A 25109-nucleotide genomic window follows, 5' to 3' on the forward strand; every position below is an offset into this window, starting at 1 on the left:
GCCTGATAGGGCCTAAAATAATTTCCGGCCATGTTCACTGGCTTCCTCCAATCAATATTAAAATCGCCCATAATAAATAGTTCAGATTTACCAGACTTAGTAATTTACCAGACTTAGATAGTAATTCAGATAAATTGTTACGTGCATATGAGGGAGCAGAAGGAGAGTGATACACTCCTTCTAGTCTCAGCTGGTTATTATGACCAAGGCCCACATTAAGAACGCTTTACATCAAGTGTCCCTGAGCACTGCAATTTTTTATGTTGGTGTTGTCAGATAATCTGACAATTATTTACTTGATTCTGGGCAACTTTTAGCAAAGTGTAGAAATTTATTTTGACCATTAAATCTGTGGCCAATCTCTGTTATGACCACAGACCTGGTGGCGTAGGAGGACATTCAGGACATTAGCAACCAAGAGGTTTTGAATTCAAATCCTAAGTGAGGTATAGTTTCAAGTAACCAGCATTCAGCAGCATACTGCCTTTTACAGAAATAACACATGAATTCAGCTGTAAAAATTCAGTAATGTGTTTTCCATACTTTCACTGTAACCAAATAGCCTGTGGTATACCCTAAAAATACAGGAATGTTTTAAGTGCAGCATTTTATTGTATAAAAGGAAAACAGAGGAGAGGGAAAGCACAGGATGGTTCTTCACAACCATCAAAGCAGTAAAGAACATTTACTGAAATGCAAATAAGAAATTGTTACACATATCAACCTCACCACTGACCAGGACCCCTCAATAACCTTTTATTTGTGTTAATTTTTTTTATGCTGAGTGTATGCTTTTCCAGCATGGTCTGGTCAAACTGGTCTGCAAAACCACGCCCATTATTATCGTATTTCTCAGCACGCTCTATTGAAGTTTGACTTTTAGAATTGTTTATGTCAATATCTATGTTTTGGCAAGTACATTGATTGATTAATTCATCAATGAATATCTTATGCCACAAAAAGATAGATAACATACATTTTTCTAAACTAATCCAATCTGTTAGTTGCTTCCGTTACTGAAATGTTTTTTCCAGTTTAGATGGTTTAGCTAGTCTCATTAATTTATCTGTCGAACCCTGGCAATCATTCTGATTGCAACTTGCCAGTGGTTTCTTTGAATGCGCTAGAGGAATTTGAGCGCAGTTGTTCTTGTGAGGAGAAAGATGGTGGAAGAGGATGATGAAGTAGATTCTGAATCTAATGGTGGTAGAATCAAGGAGAATTAGAATATTGTCCAAAAGAATGGAAAACAGAGAAAAGTAGTGTATAATGTCCCTTCGTATCTTGTAGGAGTATTTTTTTTAATGAGGAACATCTGATCGGATTACCAATCCTAACGAATCCATTTGAGATATCCAAACTGGTGGAGCGAGTGCTGGGTAAAGTGAAGGCTGTGAGGATCACGAGACGCGGGCTTGTTTAGATATTTTGTGCTTCTGCAGATCAGAAGGAACGTGTGTTGTGTCTCACCTGATTTGATATGTTTGAAGTGTTGTGTGTGTCTCTTTGAAGCAGAGCACCCACCAATGGACTTATATCTGGCATCTCGCGGGAAGTTGATGTTGAAGAAATTATACATATTCCTAGAGTGATTGAAGCAAGTTGGATGAATCGTGTGGTGAATGAAGACAAAGTGAAGTCTATCTGTTCTATCTGTCTCTCCCTACTCAAGTGCAGTTGAGGTATATAAATTACAGATTCAGAGCATTTATCCTAAGACCAATACAGTGTGATCATTGTAAAGCTTTTGATCATGTTTCAAGTGTTTGCAGAAGGGAGAAGCCGAGACATTTTAAAGGGTAAGAAGGTGGACTTTGTGGCCTTTATAGCTATAGTGATTAATGGCACTGCCAAGGTGGAGAGAAGGTCCAGGAAGATGGATGTCATTGTGGATGCGGCGGAGCGGTTCCTGGGACTGAAAGATTTCTCAGCTGAGGAGTTAGAGCCTGAGACCCTAGAGCCCTTAGAGCCTGAGGCCCTAGAGCCTGAGAAGGGAGATATGGGAGATTTGAAAGAAGGAAGAAGTGAGTTTTGGTTCGGTTTTTTCAATGTACTATTTTTATTTGGGTGTATTAAGTTAGTTTCCCTATCACGTATGGGTTTTGTTTTTTTCAACCCATCCAGTTGGTGGCGGCAATATACCTTTTTGGGTTGTAGTCAGCCATAAAACCCACCGAAGAAGAATAATCATTCTGATTGTAGATTGTCGGTGAATAAATGTTCCAATTGTTGAATATTTCCACTCAGGCTTGATTCAAATAGGAATTCGCCATCACTTTGCAAGCCAGTGTTGTGCTGTATGTTAGTTTGTTTTTGTACTATATCTGATTTAGATTTGATGTTATCTTGTGAAATGTATGGGCAGGGCTCCCTTCTGAAAATGGTGACTCCGTTAAATAAAGGGAAAAATAATAATTATGTGACTTGATGCTGGTTTTGCAGGTGAAGGCTGGTCTCCAGCTAAAACATAATGAAGGCTGGTCACCAGAGAAAACACAGTGAAGTCTTGTCACCAGCCTATGCTTGTTTATGCAGTTTTTTTTCAGTAGGGCACACACTCACTGTTGCTGTTGGGACACATCTGTGTGAATCTCAAATAAACAAGTGTCTTTCGTTACAGGCCAAACTGCTGGATCAGTCCCATTCTAAACGACAAACCCCTGGCCAGGTTTAACCTCTGCCTATTGTGCTACGAAATGGCACATTCAGCACTGAGGAATTTTAAACACGGTGACGCATCAGTCGATGTCCTGCCTTCCCCCTAAGGAAAGACTCAAAGAGGAGAATAAACCATAATTTAGACGTGTTACTTGTGAATAATTTTATGATCAGGCCTATTTTAACTTCTCCAACTCAGCTATATCACTGTTTAGTCTAGGGTTAGTCATAAAGACAATTTTCTTTTGTGACGGGAGTTACACAAATTAGGTATATGGTGTGCAATTGAACATGTCATTGCAGATTAACTCAAACGTTTTTTGACAAATGGAAAAGTAGTGGTTGTAGCACAATAGCAATCTGGTAGGAATTTAAAAATTATGAATTAATGTGTATGTTTTTGTTTCTCTCAATACCTACCTCCCTGTTAACTTTCTTATTGTTTTCCCCCCTCACTATAATATAAATGTTGTCCACGGTCCCTAGCATCCCAGACACAGTTCACGACTGAAAGTATGATAGATTAAAACAGTAAACTCTGTTTTGAACCTTTTTCATTAACTAATCCTCTGATGTATTATCAGGGTGGACCAGGCTAGAGTGGAGTGAAGCCGGAGCATGCTATGCAACAGAAAGTGCTTCATCTGGCTTCACTTTAGTTTACGGCTGTACTGATTTCATATAAAGTGTGTCAGGCCTCACCTGAACCTGTCAGGGCCAGCCTTCCTCCAAAGCCTAATGCCAAGATAAATAACTTCCAGTCTGGCTACTGCTCAGCACCTCCATCAGTCTGCAATAGATTGAGTTAAACTCCAGACATGGGTTCAAATTATATTCAAAATTAATTTCAAATACTTGAGCTGGGCTTGACTGAGCTTTCCTGGTGCAATAGATCCAATAAAATAGTCTCAAAACTGCACCAGCACGAGTCCCACCCATTAGGCATTCCAGGCAGGTTAAAGTGAACACAAAGTATTTTAATGATTCCAAATAGTATTTGAACCCAGGTCTGTAAAACTCCATGCAGCGCAGCACTGTTGTCTCGTCACAGACTGAGCTGAACCCAATCACACACGTTCAGTTCTGGCCTGCATTCACTTCGTAGACAGCAGGGAGCAGTGCTGGGGGAAATTAAACATCTGGATACTCCCTGGATGAATTTATAGTTACTCACCATAAAAACAACCGTGGTTTACTGTATAAGCTTACCTCACCTACGGGCTGCCACTGTATTCCCCATCTGGACTGGAGTATCACATGCACTCCATGAATGGCATATAAAATGACATGGCAGAATAAAGTGGCTGTTGTGCCAACACAAATAAAAGCATGATTTAAAGACCTGATGGCTATCCTGTGACATATCTCAGATGTGTCCTTGGTTGGCAAAATACATCTTTTAAAATATTTGATAATTTTTGTGTGTCTGAATGTATGTGTAACTAACAGTCTCTGTTTGCATCTCTGTGCATGTGTATGGGTCTCAGTTGTGTCTCACTATGGCTGGCATTGCCCTTGACTTTGCATTGCAGACATCTCTTCGCATTGAAATCCCTCCTTATCGGAACCAGAGGATATCCAGTCCTGTTCAGGTGAACTTCTATGTGAGCAATGGCAAGAGGAAAAGGAGCCAGTACCAGGGATTCACCTATGTACCTGCAAATGGTAAACTCTCATTCATTCCCTCTGTCTCCGTCTCTCTCGCTCTGTCTCTACCCATCACCCTATCACCTACTCCTCTTTTGTCTATCCTTGTTCTTTCATATCCCAGACCAATAATACAACTTTAAGCACAATTTTTACATCTGAAGAAAAGAACACAAACATTCTGATTCATTTTGATTGATTCTCATTGTAAAAAGGCACCTCAATAAAATCTATTATTGTCCATACCTAAGAACACATGGAGTGGACTGCACCAGGGTGGAGAAGGGATATGGGAATGCTGTTGTTATTTGACTAGCCAACCTGTTGCCAGACTAAATGAAAAAAGCCACACCAGCTCAAATGTTTAAAAAAAATAACAATAAAACACTTGGAGCTAGCTAGCATCCAGTGGGTGGTTCAAAGCTCTGATTTAAAAGTGGAACAAGCCCTGTATGTGGGCACTGATGTGGCTCAGTCTCTGTCCCCTCTGAAAGTGCAACATTGTCCTCAGCCTCCCGTGAGAGTCACAGAGGGGAGAGAGAGGTGACTTTGGGCCTGGTCAGTATCTCTTAAAGGGTTAGACTCTAGAGTCTCTTCACGACACAAGCAGTGTGGTCTGTCACGTTTGAAGGAGCACAGCACTATGTTGTATATTGAGTAAAAATGTTTTTGTGTGTTTTTGAGAGCGCAGTCATTTATTTCAAGTTGTAGATCTCAGTGAGGTACAGTATGAAGGTTCTGCAGCAGCAACATATTTCATAATGCACATTTGTGCAGCTGTACACAGCCCATCTGTAAATATCCCATCCAACTACCTACCTATTCCCCATATTGTTTTTATTTACTTTTTTTGCACACCAGTATTTCTACTTGCACATCCTCATCTGCACATCTATCACTCCAGTGTTCATTTGCTAAATTGAAATGACTTTGCTACTATTGGCCTATTTATTGCCTTACCTCCTTTCTCCATTTGCACACAGTGTGTATAGATTTTTCTATTGTGTTATTGACTGTACTTTTGTTTATCCCATGTGTAACTCTGTGTTGTTTTTGTCACACTGCTTTGCTTTATCTTGGACAGGTCGCAGTTGTAAATGAGAACTTGTTCTCACAACTGGCCTACCTGGTTGAATAAACGTGAAATAAAATGTTTAAAAATATATCTTTAAACTAATGGCAACCATGGCATCCGTAACAGAAAGGGAGTAGCTAGCTAGCTAGCTACCTACTTGTCTTAACAAAAGACTCCACTATGCAAGTAACCATTTCAATAGAATGTTCATGATGTCACTTGGACAACTGTTGATAGCCAGAGCAAATTTACCAGCTACTTCTATCTACTCTGATTTCAAAACCCTCTTGTCTGAATGTGCCAGAGCACAGAATAACTGACAAATTTACGAATGCTCAACGTCCGTTGAATATAGCCAGTGTGAATAAACTTTGGCAAAAAGCATAATTAAATTGTTGCCAGCAGCACAGTTGCAGTCACCAATGCTCTGGATAATGTAGAAAACAGCATAACCAGCTCTGCTAGTGTGAGTAAAATGGTCAGAGTGAGCTGTTCTCTCATTTGTGTCTGGAAGTAGCTAGCAAGCTAGCCAACATTAGCCAGTTAGCTTGGGTGATTGACTGCTGTTGTTAGGACAGAATGCTCAGATCAACCCTACTCCTCAGCCAGAGCGTCCGACAGCGAAATGCTCTAAATTTACAAACGGACAATCTGACAACGCTGTGATACGAATGTCCAGAGCACACTCGGACACTTCAGATTAAATTTACGAACACACCCGTAGACTGTGGTGATTTTAGCATGTAAATCTCGCTGGGGCAAATATTTTTAAATGTGGGATGCATACCAGCAAAGTCACTACACAACACTAAACAATACATTGATTGCACTATACCACTGCTACACCTGGCTATCAGCAGAGCCGTCTGGCAGCGAAACTGTTCATTCAGTCTTGTTTACTGCCTTTTCAAAAAAACATAGTTGATATGTCTGACTTGCTTAAATAAATGTGGTTTCTAATGACAATTGAGATGTACAAACTTTGGCATAAGAGGACGACAAGCGGATAAGTGGCAATCCGTAATTAAGATTATTATTATTAAGATTATCGATTAAGACGTTAATGAGCGAGCTAGGACGGAAGTAGTCATTAACTATTTATTCAGCACATTTGAAATGTACAGAGACAGAATTCAGAACATGGGTCGTTCTTACAGTGTTCTGCCTGTACACCAAGTCAGAACCGCAGGATAAATAAAGGGGGCATAGAAACAGACGATGAAAGCTCTTGCAATATTCAATGATTACATTTCACAAAAACATGTGCACCACCAAGTCAGAACAGTAGGTGAAATTAAGAGGTGACAATAGACCAAATTATTAGGGTCGGCTACTAACAGCTTACTACACAACATACACTTAGTGTTACTTTCTTAGCTACAGTATACATATCTCCTTGGCATATTACATTTATGCAGCAGCATTTTTTAACTCACCCTGTTGTGCTCTGCTCACTTGAAGGTTTGCTCGGCGGTCCTTCGTGGGCAAACTTTGTCATCAAAGTCTGGCATTCTTTGGATGTATGGTACTTTCAAGACAACTGAAAAAAGGTTCAATCATGATGTTGTCAGTGATCTTCAGGTCGTACCTCTAGAAAGAGGCAAGAGGTCCCAGTTGTCTTGAACTCACTAAAGTCCGATATTGCAGTTCCGAGTTAACAGTTGTTTTGAGCACGGCACAAATCATGCTCATTGACAATGGCCAATGTTGAATGCTTATAATTTTAAACTAGGAAAAGAGACCCTTAATCTTAGACTTGGGACCACACAGCATCTCCACTGAATAGCAGGTTAATAATTGCTTTGCAAAGCTTGCAATTAGCCACTGATTCCTTCCAAATCAGTCAGTTGAATTTGCAATTTCCAACTTGTTGTGTAATGTTGATGTCCAATGGATGATGAGCACCAATACGTTGTATCTATAATTTCTATTCATTATGTCTCTTCATATGACAAGGATTAACAAGGATTTGCCAGTAGATTGTCAACTTGATTCATGATGATGACTGCTAGCTAAGATTTAGAAAGTATGAGCTACCGTAGATATAACGGTAGCTACCGTGATTTGACGTAATTGATCTGTGACCAATGACCTTGAGCCTTCTTGGATGGGCACTTCTATTGTAACTCTATGGCAGCAACCAAGGGGCTTGAATTTTCAAGCTCTACCCGTTAGACTTGGCGGAGATGTAGTGTCCCTATGAGTGACAGAACACTGAGCCTGCTGACTTGCCCTACCACCACAGAAAGCACTGAGGTAGGCTGAAACACCTGTATTTTAGAACTGCCTTACTCAACAAAACAAAAGAGACTATGTTTGTATGAGGCTTTATTAACTCAGTGATATATATATATATATATATATATATATATATATATTTACATATATATATATATTTATATATATATATATATATATATATATATATTTACATTGTTTGCAAACTGATATGTGATCTGTATTAATGCCAAAATAACATGCAAAACAGGCAAGCCCATTTCTTCCAAAAAATGTGGGGCTCAAAATTGTTGGGGCTCTGCCCCACCTACCCGGAATGACGGGTCGCCACTGCCGTAGTGTAAACCAGCCTTTAGTCTTGAAATCTTTGGTTGTTTAGTATATGTCATCACATCTGAATCCTTAAAGGGAGCGTTAGAGATTAAGCGGGTGTGAACGATGCTGAATAGGCGTAGACAAAGTGGAGCTCTCCATTAGGTTTACCAAAACATTCATTGGCCATTTTTTCAAAATTGATGTTACTTGAGTTTATTAACATTCAAAGCAAAATTACTTTCCTATTGTTCCTCAACTGTACTGTATGATATACAATGTTCTAGCTCTGACTATATTTTTATCCAATGTAAAAAAAACACAATTTCAAATTTTGCTACATAATACCGAATCAAGCCGATCGGTCACATTTACAGGATACTAGTGCTTGGGTCAGATCCAAGGAAAATAGGCCTTTTTATTATAGAACCAGCTGGAAGCCTCTTGTGGTGATGATTCATCCCTTTTTTCTCTTTTTAAAATATTTTCAGCAGGGTGGGAGTGCTTATGCCCAGACACAGAGTCTCATTGATGAGAGTGTTTGTTTGTCTGTGGGTATCCTAGCCACAAACCCACTCACTCACTCACTGACACTTGCTCACTCTCTCACCCGCTCACACTCGACAGGAGATCGAACCACATGTTTATACATTTTTCTCCTTTTCTTCTAATTTTTCTCATTTGTTCAGTTCCAATGATAAAAATGGAGCCACATGATGACTGCGACCCCCCTCAGGTGTGTCCCAAGCATTGCCCTGGCCTGGCGCTACACCCCAAGCCCTACTACACTCCACAGGTGATGACCTCCATGATACCCACAGAACTCCGACCGTGGATGGGGGGTGCTTACCCCGCTTGCCAACAGAGACTGGGAGGGAAGCCTTCCTCACTGTCCTGCTCATCCTCCCCCAGCACCAGTCCCAAACTGCATGACCTGTCACCCACCACGCCCTTCTCCATGTGCCTGCCAGCAGGCCCATCCCAGTCTCCGATCCCACATGTCTCCATTATACAGGAGACTCCTGGACGCTACCAGCCACAATCTGTCCTCTGCCCACCCAGTAGTGCCTCATCCTCCCCAGGCTCGCAGCCCTCCACCCCTGGCACCAGCAGCCCAGAAGCCCCATTCTCCCCCACCCACTGCCTGACGCCGTCCCAGCCCATCAGTGGCAGCTCTAGCCCAGTGACCGAACAGTTACCCAAAGTGCCAGAGAGAGGCGGCCGCTCGTCGAGCCCCACGCTGGCTAACAACATCAAACAGGAGCCACAGGAACTGGACCAGATGTACCTAGATGATGGTGAGTTATTAATCATACACCTCTCCAGATGATCCTATTACATTGTGGATCACTGTGACAATCAAAGCCACCATTGAAACATACAGTAAGTCATATTCTTGTCATATGGTAAATTATTTATTGTATAGCCAGGTGCTTAGAAGTTACCTAAATGCACACTTGATATACAATACTATGTTATTCTACTCTCTGTCACTATTTACAGTAATTGCCTTCTCATGAACTTGGTGAGGCAGTATTTTATGATTAACACCCTCTGGTCCTTGTCCTCCCACTGCTATCAGCTGACTAAAACAGGGATTTACAGTTAAATCATAGAACCCTGGTAGGTCTGTGGTGGAAATATTGTACTTTGAAGCCCATGAATAATGGCCAGGCCTTTTAAAAGCCCTGATAAAATAAACATATCTCCTCCTCTACCTCTTTTATTCCTCCCAATTAGACTGCAAGCTGGGGATTTTTAGAAACCCAGTATTATAATCTCACTGGTCTAGGATTCCAGCATTCACCACCTCTAAGGGTTCTGGGCTGTGTGCTGCTGATTTGAAATAAATGGGATACATTCTCTACCCTGGGATTAGCTAGACAACAGTGCTGCCTGTCCCAATATCAATCACTAGGAGGAAACCATCCTTCAGAGCTGGAGATGTGGAGTCGCTAACCAGCAGCGATCAGCAGCAGTGAAATTAGAGTTCTTTGACCAGACCCCAACCCACACTGAACTGAGCTCAAATTTTGGGGTGGGGCTTCCTGGCCCTGGATTGGTTATTATGCTGGCACTACGGTCCAACCATTCTCATGGTCCCCTTCCTGCTAACAGTCTGGGTAAATAACACACTGACTGAAGCTCTGTTAGGCTGCTGTCTGGGGGAAATCAAGCAGCAGAACTCATGCTGTGGTGGGTTATTTACATTGCTCATCTAATATTTTTTAATATTTTTTTTATTTGACCTTTATTTAATTAGGCAAGTCAGTTAAGAACAAATTCTTATTTTCAATGACGGCCTAGGAACAGTGGGTTAACTGCCTGTTCAGGGGCAGAACGACAGATTTGTACCTTGTCAGCTCGGGGATTTGAACTTGCAACCTTCCGGTTACTACTTGGACAGGATGTGAGAACAGGATGTGAGTTTCTGAGGAGAACGGCCTCCCAATTACACAGTGTATTTTGGCAAATAGGATTTTTAGAAACACTAGGCGTTCCAATCAAATGTGACTTCTCACTTCAGTAAATGTTTTTGGCACGGTTACATGTGGATTTGTATTTTATAGACTCACTCAGGTGTGGTGTTATGTTAATTAATTGTCAACCATACATGTTAAAGCCCACATAAACAAATAGAAAGTGTTTTATCTTGTGCAAAGAATCCTACTGTCCAATGGTTTGTAACTTATTCGATTCAGCACTAAGAGGAAATTTGATTTGTGAAAATTCTCATTAGGGTTGGCTGCTGAAGTCATGCTTCCTGGATTTGTATTAGTTTAAAATGGTGAGATACTGTAGATTAAAGCATGGGCTCTCAAGTGTTTTACTTGGGCCCCCCATTGGGGAACATGCACACACTGCACTGTCTATTTCTATGGGCACAAGCATTGTTCCTTACACAAACTGTTCACACCCCTTTGTTGGTGGAAAGAATTTTGCAGGTTTAAAGTTTATTTCCTGTAATTATACACATTTTGTCATGGGGTACAAAGAATATCTTGCAGTTTTACAAAACATTCCGTTCTATACATTTAGCTATGTCTAATGTCTAATTTCAGCTAAATCTATGGGCTAAGTTATTATTATTAAAAAAAAAATGTTTTTAAAGTTATTTAACTGATATGGGCTTGCTGATCTGGACATTTTTAACAGATTATAAATAGCTCTCAATGACTAACATGACGAGGAATTGATGATGCACTACCCAATTTCGAAATTGAAACTTGTGCGTTCTAACTATTACAACTTTCAAGAGTAAGTTTAATACCGGACTGCGTTCCTTCAGAAAAAATATATATATACACTACCAGACAAATGTTTTAGAACACCTACTCATTCAAGGGTTTTTCTTTATTTTTACTATTTTCTACATTGTATAATAATAGTGAAGACATCAAAACTATGAAATAACCCATACGGAATCATGTAGTAACCAAAAAGTGTTAAACAAATCAACATATATTTTATGTTTGAGATTCTTCAAATAGCCACCTTTTGCCTTGATGACTGCTTTGCACAATCTTGGCATTCTCTCAACCAGCTTCACCTGGAATGCTTTTCCAACAGTCTTGAAGGAGTACGCCTATGTAGATATTTCATAAAAATTCAGCCATTTCCAGCTACAATAGTCCTTTATTTCTGATCTATTTTATGTTATTTTAATGGACAAAACATGCTTTTCTTTAAAAAAACAAGGACATTTCTAAGTGACCCCAAACTTCTGAATGGTAGTGTATATATGAAAAAAAATGTGGGGGTGGGGGGGCCCGTGCCGACCCCTTGTTCCCCCACTGGGTTAGAGTATGTTTGTGAATATATTAATGGAATGCCCATACATTCAACTTTAGTCTGAAGGAAAGATGTATACCATAGAGCTCTGATATTTGGACCTCCATACTTGCTTAATATCTGTCATACCACACCATTAAGAGGTATCCCTGTCTTCCATCATCCCAGTATCTCCCTCACCGTGCTTCCTTCTAACATGCAGTCCCCCGTCTGTTTACTATTTATCATGGAAACTCTGAGTGACTAGACTAGTCTGGCCCAGTGCCTGGGCTATAGGTCTACTCTTCCAGAGACTGTGTGTGATAGAGGGACCCCACCGGCTATAAAAGCTGCTGACTGGAGATAGAGCGGTCTGGATGCTGCATGAGCCTGCTGGCACTGTGGCCCTGAGGAGTAGAGGACCAGGGCGAACAGTGTACTGTTACTGTAAAGTCACGCCTGAGAGGCAGGTGTAGTAGGTGAAAGAGACCTGAGATGAAAAGGAAGGAAGGAAGGGAGGGAGATTAGGTTTTTACCTTGAGATTGTGCTTCCCTCAACCTTTTCTAGATATTCTTAACTTAATGAAGGACACAAAACCTACTTTACAGTTTTGGTTAGGAGGTGTGATGTGGTCACAAAGTGCTTTTGGATTACCATGATCCAATATTGAATGCCTATACATTTTAGAGCATCTGGAAGTTGAAATCAAGATATATTTAATTTTTCCATTGGCAATTATTGACTTTGCATGTCTTGTGCAATGCTGGATAGCTATTTAAGTGCAAGAAATGCATCAACCCATACGCTGACAAGTATTACATAACATATTTGTCACACATGAAAGTATTCAGACACCTAGACTTTATTTCACATTTTTTCAGGTTACAGCCTTATTCCAAAATTGATTAAATATTTTTTTCCCCTCATCAATCTACAAACAATACCCCATAATGACAAAGCAAAAACAGATTTATTGAAATTTTGGCAAATTTATAAAAATATGAAACTGAAATATTACCTTTACATAAGTATTCAGACCCTTTACTCAGTACTTTGTTGAAGCACCTTTGGCAATGATTACATTATAGAGTCTTCTTGGGTATTGTAAGGTTCTGCTTTTCTTTTCTTAATCAACTTTGTGTTCTTTTTCTTTGTGTTCTTGAACGTAGCCCTGTTACTTTGTGTTCTGGAACGTAGCCCTGTCTTTCATTTTTGTTCATTGATTTCACCTGTGTTCGTTTCTCACCTGGTCTCATCAGCTCCCTATTTAGTTCAGTTCCTTCTGTTTGTATGGTTGTGAGGTATTGTTTGATTTTGACTGCTACCTGTGTTTGACCATTGCCTGCATGTTACCACGATTCCTGCATTCTGCGAAGGCTTAATAAACATCTGCGCTTGAATCTCCACCTTTTTCTCCCTGAGTATTCATTACAGGTATGACGCTATAAGCTTGGCGCACCGGTATTTGGGGAGTTTCTCCCATTCTTTTCTGCAGATCCTCTCAAGCTCTGTCAGGTTGGATGGGGAGAGTTGTTGCACAGCTATTTTCAGGTCTCTCCAGAGATGTTCGATCAGGTTTAAGCTCTGGCTGGGCCACTCGAGGACAATTAGAGACTTGTCCCGAAGCCACACCTGCATTGTCTTGGCTATGTGCTTAGGGTCGTTGTCCTGTTAGAAGGTGAACCTTCACCCCAGTCTGAGGTCCTGAGATCTCTGGAGCAGATTTTCATCAAGGATCTCACTGTACTTTGTTCCGTTCATCTTTGCCTCTGGTCTCCCAGTCCCTGCCGCTCTGCCACCACCATGTTTCATGTTTTAAGTTCCTCAGTGTGCGTATCAGCGTCAAATTGAAATGGTCCACTCACACAGACAGTGTGGTGAAAAAATGTGGCTTGTCACCAAAAACCCTCACTAACTTTTACAGGTGCACAATCGAGAGCATCCTGTCGGGCTGTATCACCGCCTGGTACGGCAACTGCACTGCCCACAACCAAAGGGCTCTCCAGAGGGTGGTGTGGTCTGCACAATGCATCACTGGTGGCAAACTACCTGCCCTCCAGGGCACCTACAACACCCGATGTCACAGGAAGGCAAAAAAGATCATCAAAGACAATAACCACCTGAGCATGTTCACACCGCTTCCATCCAGAAGGTGAGGTCAGTACAGGTGCATCAGAGCTGGGACAGACAGAAAAACAGCTTCTATCTCAAGGCCATCAGATTGTTAAACAGCCACCACTAGCATAGAGAGGTGGCTGCCAACCTACAGACTTGATATCATTGGCCACTTTAATAAATGGAACACTAGGCACTTTAATAATGCCACTTTAAGAATGTTTACATATCTCGCATTACTCATCTCATATGTATATACTGTATCCTTCACTATCTATTCTTTACTATCTATTGCATCTTAGCCTCTCTGTCACTGCTCATCCATGTATTTTATACTTATATATTCTCATCCCATTCCTTTACTAGATTGTGTGTATTAGGTTTTGTGGTGGAATTTGTTAGATATTAGGTTTTCCGATGCTATATTGTGTATGTATTAGGTTTTGTTGTGGAATTGTTAGATATTACCTGTTAGATACTGCTGCACTGTTGGATCTAGAAGCATAAGCATTTCGCTACACTCGCAATAACATCTGCTAACCATGTGTGACCAATACATTTTTTATTTTATTTTATAGGGATGGTGCCAGGTTTCCTCCAGACGTGATGCTTGGCATTCAGGCCAAAGACTTCAATCTTGGTTTCATCAGACCAGAGAATCTTGTTTCTCACGCATTTAGAATAGTGTGTCATGCTTTATAAAGGGTTCATAAATGTGGCATAACTGTGTGACATAACCACAAATGTAAAATGTGACATAACCCACTCTTTTGAATATGATATTAACATGTGCTTCATAAAGGGTGACTTGTTGTGCTGAAGGATTGGTTAAGCATAAAGGCTTGTGCTCCTTTTTTTCGTGTTGCGCTGTTGGCGGTAGGTGCACTTGATTTGTAAACCCTGCGCAGCCGGGTAGGCAAAGGGTTTTCATTTTGAACCATTTCGTTTGTTTGAAAGACGAACTCCGCTTACCCGGCGGACCGGGAGATCTGTGGCTAAATCGAGTGCTCTTACTGAGCTGGCCAATCTGATAGCTAAAATCACTGTGCCTCCCTACAGCTTCCACGACCCCAGTCAGAGCAAAGTTTGATACTAGCCTACGTGAGATTTCATAACTTTTAAAACCATAGATACACTATCATGACCAGAGATACACTATCAGAGAATACAGCAAAAACCTGATGTTTTTATGATGGAGTTCATGCCTGCCTTCAACCCTGTCAACACTGTTTTTATTCATCACTATTTCAAAACAGTAAACCCGCTTCTCTCTACTTCCACTCTCACTGCAGCTGCAATTAATGAGTAGCCAACTGTATCGATAGCCCTGCATTTTTTATTATTATTAGCAGCTCATCTGGTCTATTTTAACATCGAGAAGTATTTCACTTTCTCTGGTCATAGGAACAACATGAATTTGTTCCAGAGGCAGATCAAATTAAACTTTGTCACGTGTAGACCTTACCGTGAAATGCTTACTTACAAGCCCTTAACCAACAGTCAGTGTGCGGGGTACAGGTTAGTTGAAGTAATTTGTACATGTAGGTAGGGGTGAAGTGACAAATGGGGGGGTGTCAATGTAAATAGTCCGGTGGCCATTTGATTCATTGTTCAGCAGTCTTATGGCTTTGGGGTAGAAGCTGTTAAGGAGCCTTTTGGTCCTAGAAAAGAGTCTATGACTTGGGTGACTGAAGTCTCTGACAATTGTATGGACTTTTCTTTGACACTGCATATTATAAGGTCCTGGATGGCAGGACGCTCGGGAACCAGATGCGGTGCGACTTGAGTTTCGCCATTAGGTTCCCTCAGCAGGGACAGTCTTCCACATCCCTCCCTCCACTAAGACTAATGCCATGTCCAAAACAACTGGGAACTCGTAAATTTCCGACTTCAGTGCGTTCAAGATAATTGGGAACTATATCAGTCTGGGGAAAATCATTGTCAAAGGCAATCAAACTCAAACTCGGGCATCTTTCTAAAGTTTAGACCTCCGTACCTAAAGTTCACTGACGTCCTTATTTGACCTCGTTTTTTCCGAGTTCCCACTTGTCTTGGTCAGCACCAGGTACCATCAATCCAGTAAAATATTAAATACAATTTTTATTTCAATTTATGCTCAGCTGTGCCTCGCAAGTGCTACACCAACTGATCTATGCTGAACAGAAATATAAATGCAACATGCAACAATTTAAAAGATTTTACTGAGTTACAATTCATAGAAGGAAATCAGTCAATTGGCTGACCCACTGGGGAGCCAGGCCCAGCCAATCGGAAATAGATATTCACTTCAATAGGGCTTTATTCCACCCAGACTATGCCGCAGGTGAAGACGCCAGATGTGGAGGTCCTGGGCTAGTGTGATTACAAGTAGTTTGCTGTTGTGAGGCCGGTTGGATGTACTACCAAATTCTCTAAAACAACGTTTGAAGTGGCTTATGGTAGAGAAATTCATATTCAACTCTCTGTCAACAGCTTTGTTGGACATTCCTGCAGTCAGTAGGCCAATTGCACGCTCCCTCAATACTTGAGACATCTGTAGCATTGTGTGACAAAACTACACATTTTAGAGTGGCCTTTCATTGTCCACAGCACTAGGTGCACCCGTGTAATGATCATGTTGTTTAATCAGCTTCTTGATGTGCCACACCTGTCAACTAGATGGATTATCTTGGCAAATGAGAAATGCTCACTAGCAGGGATGTAAACAAATTTATGTTCAACATTTGAGAGAAATAATATTTTTGTGCCTATGGAACATTTCTGGGATCTTTTATTTCAGCTCATGAACATTGGACTAGCACTTAACATGTTGCATTTATATTTTTGTTCAGTATATTTAGTTATCAAAACTCGAGTTTTGAAATACAATATGGTCTGAAAAGGACAATATTGTCAGGCCAGGCATATAGCCAATATTCTGTGATAATATGCAGTGGTTCGTCTTTTAAAGGTTGCAGCGTACTGCGGCACAGCTTGCATAGTGCTGCAGAATTGTATGGCACAGTTATTTAAGTGTGAACCACTGATACCATTAATGCTAGTTTGATCACAAGAGGGCATATTTGAGAAGCATTTGATAGCTTTTAATAGTGGCTGTACTAAAGTATTTAAAACCTTTTTTTGGAAGAACGTAGTATATGGGACTGATTTTAAGAAATGTTGCTTAATTAATTTGATTCATTTTATGGTGTTTCTATTCCAAGAAAAACAAAACACCCTCTGGGTTTCCGTAAGGATGGAACGAAAAATATGGCGCTGTACAACGTGACCGTCGGGAGTACAGTACTGGGCTATTTAGCTAAAGTATTCCCATGTCTTGTGGGCATGCGGAGGCCAGGGTTCAATTCCCCGATGGGGAGGAAGGAGTAGGCTGTCCTTGTAAATAAGAATTTGTTCTTAGCTGACTTGCCTAGTTAAATAGAGGTTTCACTAAGAGCATAACATTTCTACACCCTAATTGTGTAATTGTAGTCTAACCAATACCCAAACAGAGATTCAGTCAAATTAAAAATCTCATTGATTTATCAAGACCAGTCCCAATGCTTGTCTCAGAGCAGTACGAAATGGTGCTATAATAGTTGTAGGCTATTGCATCAAATCCTATTGCTTCTAACTTCAATATACTCTTTAAATAAATAAGACCTACACCGCTTTTAACAGCACATTACTCAACACTAGTGAGTCTCATGTTGCCTACAGTATATCGAAAAATATGACGTGACTTTCCGGCAATAATTGCATATAGAGGATTGGAGGATATTTCTGTAATTCAGTGATAGTGATTCGTTATGGATTCATAACTAAATAAACATCAGCATTTTGAAAGAGTATTTTTATCTTTATTTTATTAACGAAAGCATAAAGATGCCAATATTAGTTACATTGTTTTAGTTTGAACGTGCAGACTGGCACTAAGAACAGAACAGCGGGAACGTTACCCTGGTCAGTGCCATTATTAGTGCAATGCCACTTAGTGTTGCTCTGTGCTACCCAGTGTACTGGGGTGGGGGTCCACCCCCCTTCCTCCTCCTGCCTTCTCCATGGGCTAGGTCTATCTTCTGTGCGCGGCTCTGCGGCTCATCCCGTGCCCCCTGCCCTCGTGCCTTGAACTTGCGCGCTTTCAGTGGATACAGCTGGAGAATTGCAAGGCAATTCCATTGTGCGCCACTCGGGAGCCATGACCAATATATATTGTCCTGCTAATATCAGGGTTAATAATATATCTGTGAGAACATCCAATGGGCTTTTATATAATACTAAATTAACAATAACAATAATTCTAATAATCATCGCTTTGTTTAAAAAATAACATTTTGGAGTTGATTTTGTTTTCAAATAGCGTAAAATTAGCAAGGAAAAAGTCAAGACCAGCACAGGTATTGAACCAGCATCTGTAGCAACACAGCTTGCACTACTGTCCAGTATCTTAGACCATTGCACCACTCAGACGCTGTACAATGTGACTGGTCGGGAGTGGACTACAGTTCTACTGTAAGAGCAAAATAATCCTGACACAATTAAATAATAAAAACCTTAGTGTAACAACACTTTTAGTAAGTGATACTGAAGTAAATTAACAGTTTCTATTTAGGTAGGACCCAAAAGCATTGTCACGTTCTGACCATAGTTCTTTTGTGTTTTCCTTGTTTTAGTGTTGATCAGAACGTGAGCTGGGTGGGCATTCTATGTTGTGTGTCTAGTTTGGCCGTTTCTATGTATGGCCTGATATAGTTCTCAATCAGAGGCAGGTGTTAGTAATTGTCTCTGATTGGGAACCATATTTAGATAGCTTGTTTTGTGTTGGGGTTTGTGGGTGGTTGTTTCCGTGTCTGTGTTTTTCACCACACGGTACTGTTTCGGTTTTGTCATTTCACGTATTCGTTTATTGTTTTTGTATTTCATAGTGTTCAGTGTTTTTGTTATTAAAAACGATATGGACACTTACCACGCCGCAGATTGGTCCTCCGATCCTTCTCGCCTCTCCTCTTCAGACGAAGAGGAGGAAAACCATTACAGAACCACCCACCACAACAGGACCAAGCAGTGTGGTGACAGGCAGGAGCAGCGCAAGGAGGAATGGACATGGGAGGACGAGTTTGACGGAAAAGGACCCTGGGCTCAGCCTGGAGAATATTGCCGCCCCAAAGAAGAGCTGGAGGCAGCGAAGGCGGAGAGGCGGTGGTATGAGGAGGCAGCACGGCGGCGCGGATGGAAGCCCGAGAGTCAGCCCCAAAAATGTTTTGGGGGAAGGCACACAGGGAGTGTGGCGAAGCCAGGTAGGAGACCTGCGCCAACTTCCTGTGCTTTACCGGAGGGCGAGAGAGACCGGGCAGGCACCATGTAATGCTGTGGAGCGCACGGTGTCCCCAGTGCGGGTGCATAGCCCGGTGCGGTACATACCAGCTCCTCATATCGGCCGGGCTAGAGTGGGCATCGAGCCAGGTGCCATGAAGCCGGGTCTATGCATCTGGTCTCCAGTGCGTCTCCTTGGGCCGGCGTACATGGCACCAGCCTTTTCTGAGTCAAGATCACTTTCGCAGTCAAAAAGAAAACCAAGATCTAACTCTCAGATTTTTTTTTTAAATGACTTAAAAATAACATTAACCTATTAAAAACTGTTCTGTAGGAATGAGGTTTGTGCATTAGGCCCAATAAAGTGGTTGCTCCACTAAAAGTTGTGTGATTATGCTGCGGGATTTAGAGGTAATTTGTGGTTTAGTACAGTACACTGCGTCACCACTTCATTGCTCCAGACTAGCGCAATGGGGAGCTAGAGCACAGATTATGCTTGTAACGGCTGATTTCCTCCTCTTCGTCTGAAGAGCATGGTGTCCCCGGTTCGCCTGCACAGCCCAGTGCGGGCTATTCCACCTCGCCGCACTGGCAGGGCGACCGGGAGCAACCTGCCCAACCAGGTAAGGTTGGGCAGGTTCGGTGACCAAGGATCAAAAGTTAGTCATGATAATCACTTTACACCTAATCTCGTTCCCAGACACTTCCGCCCAAATGGGTGGAAGGTCTGGCGGACCAACGCAACAACTTGGCCTTCTAGGTTTCTCCCATAAAATTATATCGTCACACCAACTAATGCCAACTTTCAATGGTTAATATCCCAGGCTTAGATGTGCTGTGTGCGTAATAGCCGGGGGGCGACATTACACCAAGAAATACTTACCTTGATAAAAGCAACATAAGGAAATTGAAAGTGTCTTTCTTTTGGAAGTTACATGTTCCTCAGTAAACACACACACACACAACAACAATAATAACGAGCTACACCGTGCGGTGCTGGCTCCACCCACTTCCCTGCTGAAAATATTCATATTCATGAAATCACAAGTGAAATATAGCGAAACACAGCCTAGCCTTTTGTTAATCACCCTGTCGTCTCAGATTTTGAAATTATGCTTTACAGCAAAAGCAATACAAGCGTTTGTGTAAGTTTATCGATAGCATAACAAAACAATAAGTACACCTAGCATCAGGTAACTTGGTAACAAAAATCAGAAAAGCATTCAAATTAATCGTTTACCTTTGATGATCTTCGGATGTTTTCACTCACGAGACTCCCAGTTAGACAACAAATGTTCCTTTTGTTCCATAAAGATATTTTTAATATCCAAATACCTCTGTTAGTTTGGTGCGTTATGACCAGGAATCCACCGGAAAGAGCGGTCACGACAACGCAGACAAAAATTCCAAATTATATCCATAATGTACACGGAAACATGTCAAACATTTTTTATAATCAATCCTCAAGGTGTTTTTCAAATATCTATTCGATAATATATCAACCGGGGCAGTTGGCTTTTCACTCGGACCGGGAGTAACAATGGCCGCCTCTCTCTTTTGCGCACAAATCACTCAGAGCCCCCACCTGTACACTTACGCAATGTGGTCGTTCATGCTCATTCTTCAAAATAAAAGCCTGAAACTATGTCTAAAGGCTGTTGACACCTTTGGGAAGCTATAGAAAAGGAATCTGGTTGATATCCCTTTCAATAGGCAATAGGGATGCATAGAAACACAGGGTTTCAAAATAAGAGTCACTTCCTGATTGGATTTTTCTCAGGCTTTCGCCTGCAATATCAATTCTGTTATACTCACAGACAATATTTTTTACAGTTTTGGAAACTTTAGAGTGTTTTCTATCCTAAGCTGTCAATTATATGCATATTCTAGCATCTGATCCTGAGAAATAGGCTGTTTACTTTGTGGAGGATATTTTTCCAAACATAAAAATAGTGCCCCCTAGCTTAAAAAAAATAGATAAGTTAAAAATAGCAAATAGTTAAAGAGCAGCAGTAAAATAACAGTAGCGAGGCAAAATACAGAGGGTACCGGCACAGGAGTCGATGTGCGTGGGCACAGGTTAGTCAAAATAATTGAGGTAATATGTACAGTCGTGGGCAAAAGTTTTGAGAATGGCACAAATATTAATTTCCACAACGTTTGCTGCTTCAGTGTCTTTAGATATGTTTGTCAGATGTTACTATGGAATACTGAAGTATACAAGCATTTCATAAGTGTCAAAGGCTTTTATTGACAATTACATGAAGTTGATGCAAAGAGGCAATATTTGCAGTGTTGACACTTCGTTTTCAAGACCTCTGCAATCCGCCCTGGCACGCTGTCAATGAACTTCTGGGCCACATCCTGACTGATGGCAGCAAATTCTTGCATAATCAATGCTTGGAGTTTGTCAGAATTTGTGGGGTTTTGTTTGTCCACCTGCCTCTTGAGTATTGACCAAAAGTTCTCAATAGGAATAAGGTCTGGGGAGTTTCCTGGCCATGGACCCAAAATATCGATGTTTTGCTCCCCGAGCCATTTAGTTATCACTTTTGCCTTATGGCAAGGTGCTCCATCAAGGCAAAATGTTCCTGGGTGGTTGGGAAAAGTTGCTCTTGGAGGATGTTTTGGTACCATTCTTTATTCATGGATGTGTTCTTAGGCAAAATTGTGAGTGAGCCCACTCCCTTGGCTGAGAAGCAACCCCACACATGAATGGTCTCAGGATGCTTTACTGACACAGGACCGATGGTAGCGCTCACCTTGTCTTCTCCAGACAAGCTTTTTTCCGGATGCCCCAAACAATCGGAAAGGGGATTCATCAGAGAAAATTACTTTACCCCAGTCCTCAGCACTCCAATCTCTGTACCTTTTGCAGAATATCAGTCCCTGATGTTTTTCCTGGAGAGAAGTATCTTCTTTCCTGCCCTTCTTGACACCAGGCCATCCTCCAAAAGTCTCCACATCACTGATGCAGATGAACTCACACCTGCCTGCTGCCATTCCTGAGAAAGCTCTGTACTGGTGGTGCCCCGATCCCACAGTGGAATCAGCTTTAGGAGACGTTCCTGGCTCTTGCTGGACTTTCTTGGGCGCCCTCAAGCCTTCTTCACAACAATTTAACTGCTCTCCTTGAATTTCTTGATGATCCGATAAATGGTTGATTTAGGTGCAATCTTACTGGCAGCAATATCCTTGCCTATGAAGCCCTTTTTGTGCAAAGCAATTATGATGGCACGTGTTTCCTTGCAGGTAACCATGGTTGACAGAGGAATACCAATGATTCCAAGCACCACCCTCCTTTTGAAGCTTCCAGTCTGTTACTCAAATTCAATCAGCATGACAGAGTGCTGACACTCACACCTGTGTTAACGAGAGAATCACTGACATGGTGTCAGCTGGTCCTTTTGTGGCAGGGCTGAAATACAGTAGAAATGTTTTTTTTATGATTCAGTTCAAAGAGGGACTTTGCAATTAATTGCATTTCCTCTGATCACTCTTCATAACATTCTGGAGTATATGCTAATTGCCATCAAACAAACTGAGGCAGCAGACTTAGTGAAAATTAATATTTGTGTCATTCTCAAAACGTTTGGCCACGATTGTACATGTAGGTAGAGTTAAAGTGACTATGCACAGATAATAACCAGAGTAGTAGCAGCAGCGTAAAAGAGGGTATCGGGGGGGGGGACAATGCAAATAGTTTGGGCAGCCATTTGATTAGCTGTTCGGGAGTCTTATGGCTTGGGGGTAGAAGCTGTTAATAAGAATAGTTTTGGACCTAGACTTGGCGCCCCGGTACCGCTTCCCATGCGGTAGCAGAGAGAATTTTGGACAATTTTTAGGGCCTTCTTCTGACACCGCCTGTTATAGAGGTCCTGGATGGCAGGGAGCTTGGCCCCAGTGATATTCTGTGCAGTACGCACTACCCTCTGTAGTGCCTTGCGGTCGGAGGCCAAGCAGTTTCTGTACCAGGCAGTGATGCAACCAGTTAGGATGCTCTCAATGGTGCAGCTGGAGAACCTTTTGAGGATCTGAGGACCCATGCCATATATTTTCGGTCTCTTGAGGGGGAATAGGTTTTGTCATGCCCTCTTCACGACTGTCTTGGATTGTTTGGACCATGGTAGTTTGTTGGTGATGTGGACACCAAGGATCTTGAAGCTCTCAACCTGCTCCACTATTGCTCCGTCAATGAGAATGGGGCGTGCTTGGTCCTCCTTTCCCTGTAGTCCACAATCATATCCTTTGTCTTGATTACGTTGAGGAAGTTTGTTGTCCTGGCACCACACGGCCAGGTCTCTGACCTCCTCCCTATAGTCTGTCTCATCGTTGTCGGCTGTACTTGGTATAAGTCAGACACCTTTGTTCATTCATAACCTATACATAAACACCTTTTATCATATGATGCTGTACTTACTATAAAGTCAGACACCTTTAGTCATTCATAACACATACATAAAGGCTTAATGATGTGAACACAAATGTATTAACACTTAATTAAGGAATGATCACTAACAGCTAAAACAAATTAACATTAAAGACATGTTTAAACCATTTCATTTTTGTTTTAACATTTTTAAAACAATACACATACAAATTCAGTTGAAAAAAGTATAGTAATGCAATTACATTGTACTGTAGCTTGTCCCTGAGCTGGCAGATCAATGATAGATCAACATAGAAAGTAGGAAATTCCTTTGTCATACAATCTGGATAAGGGCATTCCTGTGCTGCGTCAGAAATACTCTAAATGGAGAATTGGGAAACTCTGTTTGATTTGTATTATTACATTCCTCTTTCATTTACAAATATTATGACGTGACTATGAGATGTGACTGTATCTAGAGGGATTTATATTTAGATGAGCCTGCTAACTAGCTAAATTTCTTTATTTCTGTGAAGTCACAAATTATTTCAAATAAGGATCTGTAATCTAACTCAACTATTTCAAATTAATATAAATTACAATAAATAAAGGTTAAATTGTTTTTCACTTTCCAGTGACACATCAAGTGGGCATTTGAGTTGCGAACTCATCCTGTTTGCTTACTGCATTACAGAAACACAGCTAATCAAACAACAGTGCAGGGCATGCTGAATTAAAGGGCAACTACACAAAAAAATCCAAGTTTCTTAGATTTTTCCAAGAACTTTAAAGTCCTCCCCTGATGTGGTTTAAGCATTGTTGTGGACACGGAAAATGTATTTCTGTTTTTTTTCTATAACAAATTTGCGACAAATATGTGGGAAATACAGAACAAATTGGGGGAAATCCGAAGCAACAAAAAAACTGAATTTAGGAAAACTGAATTACGAAGATTTTAAAATGCCTTCCAATTTGGGGAAAGTTGAGGTCAGGTCCAATATGGACTATGCACCCAAGAGGGAAAGAGGTTGCATCATCCTAGAAATGTTTTAGAGTAGTATAATATATACAATTTAGCAGATGCTTTTATCCAAAGCGACAAAGCGATATGTGCATACATTTCTACATATGGGTGGTCCCGACAATTGAAACCACTGTCCTGGCGTTCCAAAATGCTTTGTGAAGCCTCAATTTAATATGATTTATAAAGCCTTTATTAAGCATTGCTTATGCCACCCTTTTATATAGCACAGGTTTATTATATTTGAAATAGTGGGTTATGTCACTGTCACACCCTGACCTTAGTTATCTTTGTTTTCTTTATTATTTTTGTTAGGTCAGGGTGTGACGAGGGTGGTATTTTGTATTTCTATGGGGTTTTGGTATTGTCTAGGTAATGTAGGTCTATGGTGGCCTGAATTGGTTCCCAATCAGAGACAGCTGTTTATCGTTGTCTCTGATTGGGGATCGTATTTAGGTTGCCATTTTCCATTTTGGTTTTGTGGGTTATTGTCTATGTGTAGTTGCATGTCAGCACTCGTGCTTCACGTTAGTTTTGTTTGTTTAGTGTTTGTGTAATAAAAGAAGAATGTATTCTTATCACGCTGCGTCTTGGTCTCCTCGTTATGACG

General features: G+C 41.1%; 1 protein-coding gene across 1 annotated transcript in view; it reads left to right on the forward strand.

Annotated features, from left to right (window-relative positions):
* Positions 1–25109, forward strand: part of LOC139392053 (nuclear factor of activated T-cells, cytoplasmic 1-like) — a 70670-nt gene that overhangs the window by 39879 nt on the left and 5682 nt on the right. The window contains exons 8-9 of the mRNA XM_071139713.1: positions 4191–4323; positions 8620–9228. Of these exons, the coding sequence (XP_070995814.1) occupies positions 4191–4323; positions 8620–9228 (742 nt within the window). The remainder of the gene's footprint in view (positions 1–4190; positions 4324–8619; positions 9229–25109) is intronic.

This window comes from Oncorhynchus clarkii, chromosome 32 (genome assembly GCF_045791955.1).
Source record: "Oncorhynchus clarkii lewisi isolate Uvic-CL-2024 chromosome 32, UVic_Ocla_1.0, whole genome shotgun sequence".
NCBI classification, from domain to species: Eukaryota; Metazoa; Chordata; class Actinopteri; order Salmoniformes; family Salmonidae; genus Oncorhynchus; species Oncorhynchus clarkii.